Genomic DNA, 16,147 nt, shown 5'->3' with positions numbered 1-16,147 from the left:
CTTTCCCTTGTTTACTGTTTCCTGGCTGAAGCTCTCCCTTCCGCACATCCCTCTCTACACTTCCCTTCGTAGTTCTTGAACTGATAAATCTAGTTTCTGAAGTAAACTGAGAGAGCAACGGGATTCAAGTTTCTGCAAATTTGAAGTTGTTATTTTGCTGTGTGCAATAAGACGTCATTGAGGAGAAGACCATGCATAATCTTGAGTAAGCTTTAGCTGATACCTTCCACATCTTGTGAAAGATGCAAAGATAAGAGCAGCATCTAGAGCCGTACAAAGCACGTGAAGCCAGATTTCCTTTGCTAGGGTTGAAATGAATATATGGAAACTTATTATGCAGTGATTAAGGGGCAAATTCGAAGTAACATGATGCACTTCACAGAAATCTTATGCAAGGAATGGCCTCCAAAAGGCTCTATGTTGTGCTTGCTGACATTTGGGAGGACGAAGAATGGCTGGATAAAGACGGATGGGAAACTGTTCTCATGAAAGCCATAAAAAAAGAGGGGTCCCACTGTGCCAAAAAATAAATGCCCATCGAATTTATGAGGAAGCTTCTATGCTTGTATATTATCTTTCATGCAGGTATCTCAAACCCCATACACGTTCTTTTAAGCGTGGTGAGCTAAAAACCCGTCTGTGTCATATAGATGCGACGGAATGGGTTCGTGCATGCGTGTGTTTAGGTACACGAAGCCCCATGACTGTTTTTTTAAGCGTGAAAACCTCAAGCCGCAATGTTCAAAGACATTGATTATGCACGCTTTTTTAAGCGTGGTTGGAATGTCTCGGTTTCTCGATGTAAGCCCCCTAATCGGGTATGACACAAGGAAACTATTGAAATACTGCCAAATTTTTTTCGAAATACTGCTTACAACGAAACATCCAATGGAAATCATTTGAACAAAAATGCAATCAGAATGAAAGCTCCTAACTACATATTAAAGAATACAATGATTAAATAAATTGTCTTACATGACAAAACTAAATATAATAGAACTTGCATAACTCACAGGGGGACTCATTAACGAGCTCGAATGAAACCTGTGAGGGGTCCACTTGAACACTCAAATGGGAGCTAAGAATGAGAGAGATACATAATTCCAAATATACAATTGAAGTCTAGAATGTCTTCATCGCCATTGGATTTGCAACCCCAAATATACTAGCGACAAAAATTAAGAGCTTAAGTAAAAAATATTTGCACTCATGTCAATGATAATGTGTTCATGCCAAAAAAAAATAAAACCCCTAAAAATCGGTCAGCACTAGCAAGTATGAAGTTCTCACATGTGCTCCGATCAAAGTGTTAGATACTTAATCACAAGAATCGAAAATGTTGCGCGGGTTACATAAATGCTTAAGCTTAAACCAAATATGCCTCGAAATATGTGCTAAGCTATTTAAAAACCAATTCAATTCAATAAAATTAAACACTCGCATGTGCTCTAGCGATAATCCTAAGTTCTTAAATTTCTTAAAGTTCTTAGTCTAAGAATGTTGTGCAAGTCAAACACATGCCTAAGTTAATGGTAAAATTATCACGAAAGTGTGCACACAATTTAAAACTTTACAAAAATCTAATTTTCGAAAACTGAATTCAAATGTTTGTGATTACGCATGCTCTCGAATAAGTCGACTTTCTTATAAGGGGTGGTCGTAAATCCCACATTTTAGCCAATATGATCCTCCTCCTTACAGGGACCGGAGCTTACCAGTTTGAGACCCCGTTGAGCCAGTACGATCCTCCTTATAATGGCAGGACTAATACTTCTAATTATGTTTAAGCAATCAATCCCCGGTGATGGATGTGTTAATAGTGAATCTCAATCGCATGGATATATTTTAAAAAAATTAAATCTTAAATTCCATTTTTAAAACTTAAATAATAATATAAATCATGAACCTCGTTCTCTATAAATGGAACAAAGTCGACAAGGATTAAAGATAAACAATCCCTGATGATAGTTGTGTTGATAATGAATCTCAACCGAAGTGGTTTATTTTCAAAAATCAACTTTTTAAAACTCATATAATAATATAAACTATGAACCTGATCTTCTGTGAGCGTGACAAAATCGACAAAGTTCTAATACATTAATCCCCGATGATGATCGTGCAGATAATAAATCTTAATCGAAGGGGTCTATTTTCAAAAAATTAAATATTAAAATCCATTTTTAAAACTTAAATAATAATATAGATCATGAAACTGATTCTCTGTAAGTGGGACGGAGTCAAATCCCCGATAATGGTCGTGTTGATATTGAATCTCAACCCGAGGGGTCTATTTTCAAAAAATTAAATCCTAAAGTCTATTTTTAAAACTTAGGGCCCGTTTGGGGCAGCTTAAATGTGCGGCGGCGTTTTTAAAAACGCCGCCCAAGTGTTTGTATTTGGCGTTTTACCTGGATTTTTCGAAACAGCGTTTTTATATTCTATTACACGTGGATCGCGGGTATATCCCCGCGATCGTCGTTTGGGCTCCATTTTTTACTCCGCTACCCTCCTAAGCCCACAGCCGACCTTCCTTCGAACATTCGACGTTGATCCCGCCTCCGTCGCTCCACAGTTAACAAAACTCATTTTCCTCGCTCGGCTCCTCCCTCTTTTCCCCCATTTTGCCGAGAGATTTAAGATTTTGGCAAGAGATTTCAGTCGATCCATCTGTTTGGAAGTGTTTAGTGACTAAAACCTAGATCCGATTTGAATATGCAAGTATCGTCGGTAAAAATGTAGATCCACTGTTATTGTGATATATTTGAAGCATCCAGAGGGTTTTCTTCTCCATTCCCCATCCCTACCTTTCTTCGAACTGCATTTTCCTCGCTCGGCTCCTCCCTCCTTTCCCCCATTTTGCCGAGAGATTTAAGATTTTGGCAAGAGATTTCAGTCGATCCATCTGTTTGGAAGTGTTTAGTGACTAAAACCTAGATCCGATTTGAATATGCAAGTATCGTCGGTAAAAATGTAGATCCACTGTTATTGTGATATATTTGAAGCATCCAGAGGGTTTTCTTCTTCATTCCCCATCCCTACCTTTCTTCGAACTGTGTTTATTCGTATCAACCAAAATTTTTTTTTCGTGTTTTGTTCGTATGGTCTCCATGCTATTCAAAGTTATTAATTCTTTTAGGGTATTTGTTTGAGAGGCTGGATATTGATGCAATGCTCTGTTCACTGCGATTTGGTGTTCAAGTTGCTTTATATTTTAGAAGTATCATTTGGTTCATTTTTTTTTATGAAAAAGCTTTTGGTGGGAGTGGTTCATATCTTTGGTATTCTTTGAGTTATGTTTTCTAACATTCTTCAACATGTCACATAATTTCTTGGAAGTTGTCAGTTCTATTTTCGGGACCATGCTATTTTTATTAGAAAGATTTACATTCATATGTATTTACATATCTAACACCTAAACTTCGATTTTTACATATATGTCATCTTACATATGCATTAGAAGGTGTATTTTACTTTTTTAAAAGTAAAAATAGTTATAGTTTTTATGTGATTTGAAAGATTTGGATGGTATAAATGTAAAAAATAAGGTTTTGGTATTAGATATGTAAATATATAATAATATGGTGGTAGGTATGTTAATGACCTTTTTTATTATTCATCTTGTTTGTGGTGTAGATGAGTTGAGCCGAGCTTATTATTTAAACAAGTGGACTTGATTGAAACGAGATTATTATGACAGAATTGGTTAAAGAAACAATTTTGTTGTGTCGATGTTTGTTCACAACTGAATGGGTAAAAAAGCTTGCATTATGTTGATAACTGCAATTTTCCACGATTGTTGGATGGATAGTTGGCTGTAAAGAACATCGAGACACAAATATATTATTTTGTTCAACAACATGAATTTGCTTGCAAATTTACATACCTAGTGCATCATTCTATAAAGTCTAGTAATGTATGTACCCAGCATAGTTCGTATATGTTTACATTCATATGTACATACATATGAGTATAGCAGTTGTATGTGAAAATATGAAGTTTTTGAAGCTTGGCAGTTGTGTTCGTGTGTATTTAACTAATGAGTATAGAACTTTGGTGCTTATATAATAATAGTGTTATTTTAGAGTGTTATGTGCAAAAATATAAATATAAATGTGATATTAAAGAGTTGAGTGCTATGTGCGAAAATATAAATGTTTAGGTGTCAGATATGTAAATGCATTAGAATTATGTGCTATTTATATAAACGAAGCTTCTTGGATGAATTGACTATATGGTATTGGTGTATGATTGTTGGATGAATGTTTATGTTTGCTTTATTTTTATGTGCTGGTGTTGGAAGAATAGAGGAATGAATTTCTGATTTGGAATGCTTTTATTGTAACTGTGATTTGATATTTGGTGGTGGAGCATCATGGATGGGCATTGTTGTTTGTTGTTGGCAACTGTTGCTTCCACTTTTCTGTTGTTGTAAAAAAGGATTTGAGACACCACCTGTATATATCAATTAATAATTTTGTTTACACCACCTGTATATATCAAATTTTGGGTGTTAAATTTATAAATACATAAGAATTGTGGAGGGATGAAAGTGCTATCTACTAGAGTTGCTATGGGAAGTAAATTTTGTTTACACCACAATATGTTTCCCCCTCTCCCTTCTCCCACATTCCTCCTGCAAGACTGTACTGTTAAGCTAAATTATGAGTCATACATTTTTTTAAATTTGAGCACTAATGTACTGTTAAGCTTAATTATGAACGAAGCAGAATTTTTTTGTAAAATGCTGAATCTACGGTTTGTTTTATGGAATCATGAGTATCATGGAGGCAGGTGATGCTTATATTAGAGTTTATATTAGCAGCTTTGAGCATATTTTATAATTAATGTGAATATATTGTTTTATGTTGGTTAATAGTTTCACCTCTTATATGGTGGATAACGGTGGAGCAGTTTGGACGGCCACGTAAAATTATTATCGGCAATCGCTGTCTCCACACTTGGGTAAGTTTACTTTTTATATTTCCACAATTTTTTGACTGATATATTCTATTTTTAATAACTGCAGAACGATGAGTTCCAGACATTCAGGAAAGTCCGAAAAAGTGATGTGTCGTTGCGGACTACCGTCCTTGCTATTCACATAACGCCACACACATACCTTCGGGAGGCAATTTTACAGGTGTCCGCGGTGGAGACAAGGACCGGAAGACTGCAAATTCTTCAGGTGGGCTGACAATGCAACTGTTTCTACGATATCTCAATTAGACACAGCTGCTAGGAGTTCGATAGTATCACAACGGGAGACCACCGCATATGGTTCGAGTTCTTACGTATCTATCGCACCCCAGTCGGACAGGTTTGCTCGGGGTTTTGAGGTATCAGAACCGGGCAACATTTATCGTGATGTGATTTTACATTTTAAAGTCAAATTTTACATTTTTCGTGATGTGATTTTACATTTTAAAGTCAATATTGTCATATTTTTTCTTGTAATTTTAACATATTTTTTTGTCTTATTATAATTCATATTAGTGTGTGAATGTGTAATGAACTTTCATATATGTTACTGTGCTTATTTGATGTAATCAAAACTTTTTGAGTAATTTTTTTTGATTTTTTTTGAGTTATATAAATATTATTAAATTTTTTTGCATTTTCATTTCTTGACATTTGTGAAAATAACATTCTACTACACAGATTATTCATTCAACTAAAAATTTTTTCAAATAAGCTATTCACAAAACACATTAACCAAACAGTTAAACAAAGTATTCAGAACAAGGGAAAATGGACAATTTTCTAGAATCAGCTGTTTTCCAGATGCACTAACCAAACAGTCAGACAGCTTATCCGGATCAGCTGGTCATCAACAGATTATCAGGATAAGTTGTTTATCAGCAAAAGTTGGATAAGCTGTGGATAAGCTGCACAGCTGCCCCAAACAAACCCTTAAATAATAATATAAATCATGAACCAGGTTCTCTGTAAGTGGGACAGAGTCGACAGTGAATAAAGATAAACAATCCCCGAAGATGGTCGTGTTGATAGTAAATATCAACAAAAAGGGTCTATTTTCAAAAATCAAATCTCATAGTCCATTTTCCAAATAATAATATAAACTATGAACTCGATCTTCTGTGAGCACGAGAGTTACAATAAATTAATCCTTGGTGATGACGTGTTAATAGTAAATCTCAATCTAAATGGCCTATTTTCAGGGAAAAAAAAACAAATCTCAATATCCATCTTTAAAACTCAATTAATAATATAAATGATGAGCCCGATCCTCTGTGAGTAGGACAAGGTCGACAGGGCTCAAAGATATTAATCCCCGATGATGGGCATACTAAATGCACAACTCAACCTGAGGGGTCAATTTATAAAAGTCAAATTTTAGATCATAAAATTTATAAAACAATCCAATAAAAATTTACCACCTAATGCTTAAAGCAAAATTCATCCATCCTTCGTAGCAGTTTGACGAGGTGAACAAATCTAGTACTGACTTGAGTTCACAAAAAGTCAATATCATATCAAATATACTACTAAATTCAAAGTCAAAATAATCTCATTTCCGTAAGAATGTGGCCCGAGTCCTCTGCCACAATGTTTTACAGCCAAATAACATCACAAAAAAGCTGCTACGACCAGAGCCCTTCGATCGCTTGGTTTGCTGTCAAACAGACCATAATCGTATGTTCCTCAATGGCAATCTGCCCTTTTGAGTATTAAATCATAGGGTATATTTGATGGGGTAGAAAGCCCGCTATAAGCTAAGATCGATTTGGATTAGTCTCCTTAGACAGACATTCACCCTAGGTCTACAAGGTCCCCTTGGACGAAGCAACCCATGGTTGCTAACAATTATTCTTTTGTCAGGTTAGGTTGACTACCTCCGCTGACTAAGTAGACCAGGGTCCCTGACAATCCGGGATGATGGAACAATGGGATCTTGATCAGGTTCGTCATTGTTTCCCCCACCACTTACTTTAAGCTCGCGATGATGATAATTTTTATAATTTTAAAATTTAAATTTAATGTTGTTATATGTTAAGAACAAATACTTGAAGTATAATGACTAGCATTAATCGAAGTGCTCTCTCGCTATCATAAGAGGTAATTAACCACGGGGGTTTGCGCTTATGGAAAATCTCGAAGCCCATAACTTAAAGTCCTCGCAAAATGAGGACAAAATTTCTGAGTAGTGTCTTATCTACTATCCCATATGTCTTCTGAAAATTCAACTTGGAAACTTAACACGCCATGTTAAGCTCTCACGAGAGTCCAGGGTGCCTTTTTGAATTTTTGGAGCCCACAACAATCACAAAAGATAACTTAGGTAGATAAAACAACTATTTATTGTGTCATAAAGCTGTTTAATTCAATAAATTAGCTACATTACCAATATAATTTCAAGTAATTTGTTGGTCATTGATGTTGTAGCTCATATAATTTTGAATCAACCTTAGCATTATGATTTAAATGTACAAATTAGAGAAGGACAAATACATATGCTTTGAAGACTAATGTCAAAAGAAAAGTTGTGATATGTTGAAAAAATTTGAATGGAACGAAGTAGAAACATTCAAACCATGATAAGGAGTGCTATGCTGTCATACAAGCTTCTCATCATGGTAGACATTAATTGTTCAATAAAAAATTTGTGCTTCACGCAAATAATCAAAATTTGAAATATTTAAGTCCTCAAAAGAAGTTGAAATATTGACTTAATTGTTTTATAAAAAAAAAATTGTCCTTATACAGAGTAGTTAGACTAAAAATAAGTATATTAATGCGTGAAGTAGAGTTAACTACTTTTATATAAAATGTAAGTTAAGCTGACAAGTTTTGATAACATAAATAGAGAACATGGTAATTATAAGAACTTTGATAAGATTTAACAACACTTCAATCATAACTCATCCATATTTAACAAATTTACTTACTTAAAAATGATTATTTATTTATGGGTACTCAACTTTACATTGTTGATTCATCTTTGAGAAGAAACATTTTGAATTCAGAAGTACAAGAGAAGTTGGACATTTTGATAGAGACAAGACCGTAGCCATGATTGAATATATATATATAGCTCAAGCCAAGTTAAAAAAAGATGCAGTGAATCTGGTTTCATAGTGCAGGACTGATTAGTTTGCCAAGAACAGGAAACACAACACAGAGATGTATGCACCTTCGCCAACTTCAAATAAATCATAGGGGGGTATCTGAATTGAATTTTATGTTAGGTTTACAATAACCTATAGATATCATAATTCTATTAAATGGTGGTAGATTGTTTTTCAAAAATATCTCATCTTATACCACGTCATAAAATGCATATATATCTCACATAGCTAAATTATATTAATGAAATAGTAAAGTACTCTAATCAGGATTTAAAATTCATGAGTTATTTCTAGAGAACTCTTTAAAAGAAAATGAAAGCACAACTTAAATTCCCAACTGCTTATCATTCATAAACAATTGGACAAATGTAATTTATATAAGTTTGGGAGATATGTTGCTTTGTTCGATTAAATACCATAAATTTGGAAGGGATTTAGTATTTTGCCTATGTCTGAGTTTGCATACAATTCATTCATCAAAATGTATACTAGCAAGAGTCTAACTAAAATTGTCACAATATTACAAACTATATAACTCACAAACATATGTATCTCACGTTACTAAATTATAATAATGAAATAGTTTAGTATTTTTATGATGATTTAAAATTCATGAGTTATTTCTAAAAAAAACTCTTTAAACTAAAATGAAAACACAGCTTAAATTTCCAACAACTTATTATTCATAAACTAAGGGACACATGTAGTTTACATAAGTTTGGGAGATATGTTGCTTTGTCTAATTAAATACCATATGTTTGGATGGGATTTAGTATTTTGCTGCATGCGATTCATTCATCAACAGGTATGCTAGCATAAGTCTAATTAAATTAGTCACAATATTTCAAACTAGAGAGCCTATCAATCATGTTAAGCTTTCCTAATGAGTTTACGCATAATTCATTTGCACAATAATTACAAAAACATAGGCATGAACTTAAGGAGGTTATTCAGAAAATGATTTGCTACAATAAAAATTATAAGCTTTTGATGGAAATCGACGAGAAATACAAGAAAATTAAATATGTTCATAAGTTTGTGGTGTTTTTAAAATTAAAAAAGCTACAGTTAGGAACCTATAAAAAGTTAAATGCCAAAAGGCCAAAGTCATTTAAAAGTTTGCAGTGCATTAAAGCTAGTGCCTAAAAAAGTTCTAGATATTTTTGGAATTAATCAATTTTTCAATGTGTTGGAATTAAACTAAATTCATTAATCTTGGTAATGTCTTAGGTTATTTTAATCACATCATAATTTGCATCCAATCCTTTATCGGATAACTGCATAAAAATTTTTCATGAAACTATTGTAGACGATGAGATGTTATCATAAGCTAATGGTGTATTCCATGTATGTATTATTCACTATTTTGACAAACCTACTAGTGAGGCTCGTAGATTACTTTATGGAAATTGCAAAACTTATGTCTTGATTTGCTTGATAAAATTAAAATCCTAAATTTGTTATAGTCGAATTTGTCCTAGCTAAGCAGTTTAGTTAATTTTATTTTGTAAGTTTAATTAGATTGGAACATGTCAACCATGATGGATTCGAGAAAAGGATGTATTTACATTGGATTTATATCATTTGGTATAAGATCAAACTATTTGGTTCATTGATAACTCCAAGCTATACATTGATTTATTTGAGGAATGTTGATTCATTTGATTGAAGGATGTAGGCAACAATGTCATTTCTGTGGCCTAGCTGACGAGCTACTTCATGCTGCTTATGTCTATGGGCCGCTAAGTTTCCTACTCCATTTGTTGAGATTTGTGTGTATTGTTATGCCATATGATCCTTATAGTAGAGATGCTATGTTAAGTCTTTAGCTCCCCTCTCTTGATCGATATTATTGCTATCGCTGTCTATGATTTGCTCACTTCGTATATGTTATGAATTTCACGTGAGATACAAGAATTTGCAAAATAGATGAACTATGAATAAAATAAAAGTTTAAATTTAATGATTCAATGAAATTTAGCAAGTTTGATATTGTGTCAACCCTATATAATAACTTTTGGATGAAAAGTCTATAAATTGATGGTACAAAGCTTGTAACAAAAATAACTTTCATTCAATAAAATTTTGTATTCTAATCTTCATTTTTGTGTGTGCAGGCTAGGGGTTTGCTTCCTTCAAGATTAAAGTGTGACTACTTGATTCGTAGAGGTCATCTCCTTATTCTGGCATGAAACTTGAATTTGACTTTAATGAGCTCTTACTTTGACCAAATTTCTTCTAAATACTATGTTATTTAGCTACTAATGTTTTTGTTCAAATTAAATAGAATTGAGATTCTAATTGTGATGAATATATTACAATTACTTCAACATATCATAGGGTTAAAATTTCAATTTAATTTCCTTGATTTAATTGATCATTGCATTATCTTTGGGTTTGATTCTTTGATTCCAGTATTTGCATCCAAACAGGACAAGTTTTTGCATGCTTAGTGGTTCCTAATTTGTAAATTTTAAGTTTACTTTTGTGATCTTAACTTCGTCATTTTAGTTGCATTAAAAAGCATTAACTATAAACCACCCAAATTCATGAAAGTTGAATCATGAAAAAAGTCAACATAATTTGAAGAAACTATCATATATTGTATAATGTTCAAAATGATTAATGAAAAGATCTATTGCCAAAAGTGCAAGTAGGAAGGATATTTTCCTCAGTTTCTGCCCATAATAAAGGATGAGAATGTCGTGTGCATGAAACAACCACTTATCAGGACGGGATGAGAGAGTAAATATAGGGGTCAAAATGTTAAATAATGGATGAAAAGGTTGCCTAGACCTATAAATTACATATAAAGATAGACAGTAGGAAAGACCATAGTAACCGAACCAATATGACAAGAGGAGCTTAGATTACTTGATGGCCTCATAGATTTTGCTTTTATAGTTGTAGTCCTGTTTCTAGGACATACCAAAATACAAAATATGTTAAGATTGCAAACCTTCTATGGAATTAACTAAAGCATGAGGTGTTTAAGATTCCAAGTTTTGTGTTTAAGATTCTAAGTTTTGTAACTTGAGACAATCTAAAAACACTTTTGAATGATTATGATGGGAAACAGAAACCAAAGTCTTAGTTGGGTTTCAAAGTAACCATGCCTCTTCAGTTCAAAGCTGCCTTTACGATACAAAACAAATAAAAAAGAGATGATAAATAAATGGTTTCCCCCACCCTAAATATGTTTCATGCCATAAAAATAGGTAGTTTTTCCGCTCTGAAAGAATTAACTTCTGTGCCAAGAAAATGGATAAAAAGAAGATGAAGCTAACAATTCTATTATATCAAAAATAAAAATAAATTCCTACTCGGACAGCTTGTGGTATTCAATTCCAATCCAATTTAGATGGTGACATGGTTAAATTATAAACCCAGATTTAGATCCCTCAGATATTTTCTTCCTGTTAATATGTATCAGTAAGATTGGGCATAAACAAAATAAAGGCTCGGTGCAAGGTAACCAAAGATAGATCTACACCTAAACTATATATATAAAAAAAAAATCATTCTTTTGATGCGACTGTTAGGGTCTCCACATATCCTGCTGGAAAAATAACATTTTTGTGCAAAAACAGATGCATACCTTTGGAATCCGATTTTTCATTCTCACTGCCTTTCGGAATATCCTTCTGCTCCTTTGGGTAGTAATTCTCGTAATCTAAAAAATGAATTATTTTCAAAATCAAGACAAATCAAGGAAAAAAAAAATCTATTATGTGAACACCTCAAGTTCTCGAGGTAATCCGTTTCTTACTCTTTCTATCCCCAGGCTTACTGGAAAACAATCTTCTAAAACTAGGATGCCCTAACAGAAATCTCCAGTCACCATGGAGGGTCCTTTCCTGAAGAGCCTTCCCCCCTCTCCCTCCAAGTGAAGTTAGATAACCCCTCAAACCATAAAGCGGTGGAAGAGTCGTTTCAGTCGTAGAAGACACAAATTTACTGTCACACAGTCGTAGAAGATCGCCGCCCTGAAGAAGATCGAAGCAAGGCGAGCCGTGAAGCTATAGAAAAGATAAACTGAATAATTTAAGGAAAGGAAGCACAATAAACTACTAACATAGATTACCCTTCCTAATCTGGAACGCACGCAGGACCGCGAGATAGAACGGCCGAGCCTGGAATAGATCATCTCCACCTAGGGTTTCGATGCTTACTTCACTGTCGTCGGAGAAGACTGAAATTTCTAGGGTTCATCTCGGCGGAGAGAAAACTGGGGGGGGGTGGGCCGGTCAGGCGGTATGGTCGAAGAGGCGTCCACGATGCGAATGGGCAGCAGCAGAGGAAGAGAGGATGAGTAGCAGACAATAAAGAGGATATGAGATGTATCTAAACTAGAAAAATATATTTTTCATACCTACTTTATTTATGAAGCGTTTCATAATATCTAAGATCGGGCAATTACAAACAAAGCATTCAAACTTTTACTATTTATAAAACTAGCATCTTTATGGGTCAATTTTTCAAATTCTTACTCAAATATTAAAATTCATAATAAAACCCCAACCCGTGTTTCTTATTTTTATCAAATTCTTAATGATTCCATCTTAACATGTGTAAATGAGTTGTTTCATAGTTAAAAAAAATAAATTGAGATTAAGTTTTATAAATAATATAATTTTGAGTGTTATGCGTCTAATTATTCCTAATATTTTAGTGTACACTCAAAAAACGTCTACATAGATCTCGAGATAATTCAACTGTCCAAATAAAAAGACTAAAATAGCATGTGGTGTCTTCTTTAAAGCAATGGTAATTATGTAATATTATATTCTCTATTTTTATCTTTTTATAGAGAAGCATTAGCATATATTAAGAACCTTTGGGCTCTTCTCTTTTAACTCTTCATGTAGAAAGAACTTTCGACCCTTCCCCTCTCTTATAATCACTGTGTTTAGTGAAATAAAAGGGCCAAAGAGTCCAGGAACACCATTCTTCGCCTCTACGAGACAAATTTTTCTCTCATTCATTCTTTTTTCATTAGTTCCGACGCTCTATTCATTGGGCATAATCCACAGGACAAATTTGGCTTCAACATTGAGATTAATTGGGTCAAAGATAAATCGAGTTGAGATGTAATAGATTTTTAAGTTGCCTTTATCTGTTGGACCATAAATTATGTGTGATTGGCACCTTTACTTTATTATCGCTGATATATATGGAATATGAGAGTAAAATGAAGAGAGAAGTGGAGAATTTAGCATTAAGACTGTAATTTTATGATGTTGTAAGAATTTAGAAGATTCTATGATAATTGAATGATCAAGTTCATATAAAACTCTCTATTTATGAGCTTTAGCTAATATACAATAGGAACATATATAAATAAAGTACAATAGGTAAAAAATAATTGATAAGTTTAATTATAGTTGAAAAATAGTTTTGTTTGATTGGGTGACTTCAATAAAATGTTTATACACCAATTCAAATTATTTTAGGGCTCACATATTAATTCTTAATTATTATTGATCATTATTATTTGAACTTGTGACTTCATTAATGAGATATTTTACACATTCGATGACTCAACTTTTTTGTAAGCTTATTCAATTGTTTTGTTAGTCTTAAAATGTGTGTGCAGCTACAGTTGTCTAAAAAAATGGTTGTGAAGTAACTGAAATTATAATTTGAAAAAATAACTCTTAGGAGGTTGATGTCAAAAAGTTGTGATTTTTTTAGTAAAAAACAGTTAGTAATATATTGTGTTTGTAGTTCTTTATGAACAAAAGAGATGATTGGTTTTTTTGTGCAGTTGTATGAAAAAAATGTATAGAAAACAGCTAAGGAAGTTAAACAAAAAAATCTAGTTAAAATACTCATTACAATAAATATTAAGTTTACGCAATACATTAAACATAACCAATTAAAAAAAACATGCAACATCATTTCACATATTAACTATTACATTTGCAATATACTCTCTCAACTCAGTCATCCCCAACACCTTCCCCATCATGTGTACAAGACTCACATAAATCACAATAGTTTGTGATATTGTATTTCCTAAGGGAGATTCATATGTTTTATAAGGGACATGTGATTTATTTTCATCAGCATTATTGAAATCAACATTAGCACGTGAAAGATGTCGACAATTGTAATTTTCGAAAATCTTTGCAGTACCCACAATATTCATTTACTTCCTGAAAAAAATATGTAGACATACTTAATAGAACAACCATCTTTTTTTTCAAACCCCAAATATCATCTCAATAACATCACATAAAGATGAGTGTTACTCGTTAAACATATTATTTTACTCAAACTATATGAGCACCTCTTTCAAAATAAGAAATGTGATGTCTTGTATTAGCAAATGGTTTGAGAAAACCTTATTTATATGGATATACATTATCGACCATATAATATTTTCACATTTAATGTATAACCATTAGCATTATAAAAAAACAAAATATTGAATTTATTTATACACAAGTGAACTTGGAGCTGCCATAAAAAAATTGTATTGGTGGTTTCGCATAGCAACTTTGAACATGTGTCTATCATTTGCATTTTCATTCAGTTGTTAGAAAAGTAAAATACATTTTGAAAGCAAAAGCATTCAAAACATTTTTTTGTCAATGAACCACAATAAAATCTAAACCCTAAACCACAATGCCCAATGTATACAACATTTTTGTTGTTATCCACACATGCATCCACATATGTATAAATTGCTCGAATACAATCCTAACTTAATTAAATAACATATTAAATTATGCATTTGAGGATGTTGCATTTGTCTGGAAAAGTCGCTGTCATAAAGGTGATGTAAGAAAATCATGTTTTTGTTTGGAAAATGCAGTCGTAAATTTATTATGTTGTAGCTACTTATGAACAATAATAAAAATAAAAAAACCTTATGTACAGTTACAAAAGAAATAAATAAAAAATAATTAAAGTATTTAAACAAAAAATTAGTTAAAATACTCAGTACAATAATATCAAAAGTTTACATAACACATTAAACACAACTAAATAAAAACTAATATACAAAATTATTTCACTCATTAACTAATTATTATCTTCTTTTGCACCTAAATCATCTCCCCAACACTTTCCTCATCATGTATACTTGACTCACCCAAATCACAACGAGCTTGCGATATTGGTTGTCGTAAGCAATATTTATTTGGTTCACGAGTGACACGTGATTGATTTTTATTTACATCACCGAAATCAATACAATACAAGAAAAAGGTTAATGAATGTAATTTTAGAGAGCCATTGTAGACACCAAAACTTTCACTTGTTTGTTAAGACACATAACGTAGAATAACTATTTTTTTTCTAAACTCGATAATACCAAATAAAAAGTGTCACTTATTAAACATCTCATTTTCACCTAAACAATATGATTGCCTATTTTAAAATTAGGAATGCAATATTTCGATTTAATATAAGGACAAGATTTGATTAACTCGGCCTATGCATTTGAGTGGCATTAGCAGAACAATTGTTGCATACTAGAAAATTCATGGTAGGGGGTGAAAGAGGAGGGAGAGAGGGGGAAAAATATTATATTAGTACTATGCACGCAGAGTAACATGCGTAGCCAATGAAATCACGCCACGACACCCGCACGATAGAGAAAAAAATATGGCGTAGTAACACGGAGAATATTCCCTCCCGCGTTATTGATGCGTTATTCATGTGTTATTGTGTCATGTGAATATTCCTTGTGTTATAATAACACTATAACACATCAATAACACATGAATAACACATGAATAACACGGGGGGAGAATATTCTCCCGTGTTACTGCGCTGTTTTTTCTCTGTCGGGAATATTTCCCGTGTTATTTAGGTGTTATTGTGTGTTATTCATGTGTTATTTTGTCCTGAGAATATTCTTGGTGTTATAATAACACAATAACACATCAATAACACGCAATAACACATGAATAACACATCAATAACGCTGGAGGGAATATTCCCCGTGTTACTGCGCCGTTTTTTTTCTCTATCGCGCGGGGTCTCGTGGCGTGATTTCATTGGCTACGCACGTTACTTCTACGTGCGTAGTACTGATGTAATATTTTTTC

General features: G+C 33.0%; 1 protein-coding gene across 1 annotated transcript in view; it reads right to left on the bottom strand.

Moving 5' to 3' along the window:
* Positions 1-12,240, bottom strand: part of LOC110024873 (ATP-dependent zinc metalloprotease FTSH 8, mitochondrial-like) — a gene marked incomplete at its 5' end in the record, with an annotated part of 21,421 nt that extends 9,181 nt beyond the window's left edge. Inside the window, 3 exon segments of the mRNA XM_020725057.1 lie at positions 11,686-11,760; positions 11,857-12,073; positions 12,172-12,240. Of these exon segments, the coding sequence (XP_020580716.1) occupies positions 11,686-11,760; positions 11,857-12,073; positions 12,172-12,234 (355 nt within the window).
* Between the last annotated feature and the right edge of the window lie 3,907 nt (positions 12,241-16,147).

This window comes from Phalaenopsis equestris, unplaced genomic scaffold (assembly GCF_001263595.1).
Source record: "Phalaenopsis equestris unplaced genomic scaffold, ASM126359v1 Scaffold000277, whole genome shotgun sequence".
Classification (NCBI taxonomy): Eukaryota; Viridiplantae; Streptophyta; class Magnoliopsida; order Asparagales; family Orchidaceae; genus Phalaenopsis; species Phalaenopsis equestris.
This window is presented reverse-complemented; position numbering and strand designations above follow the sequence as displayed.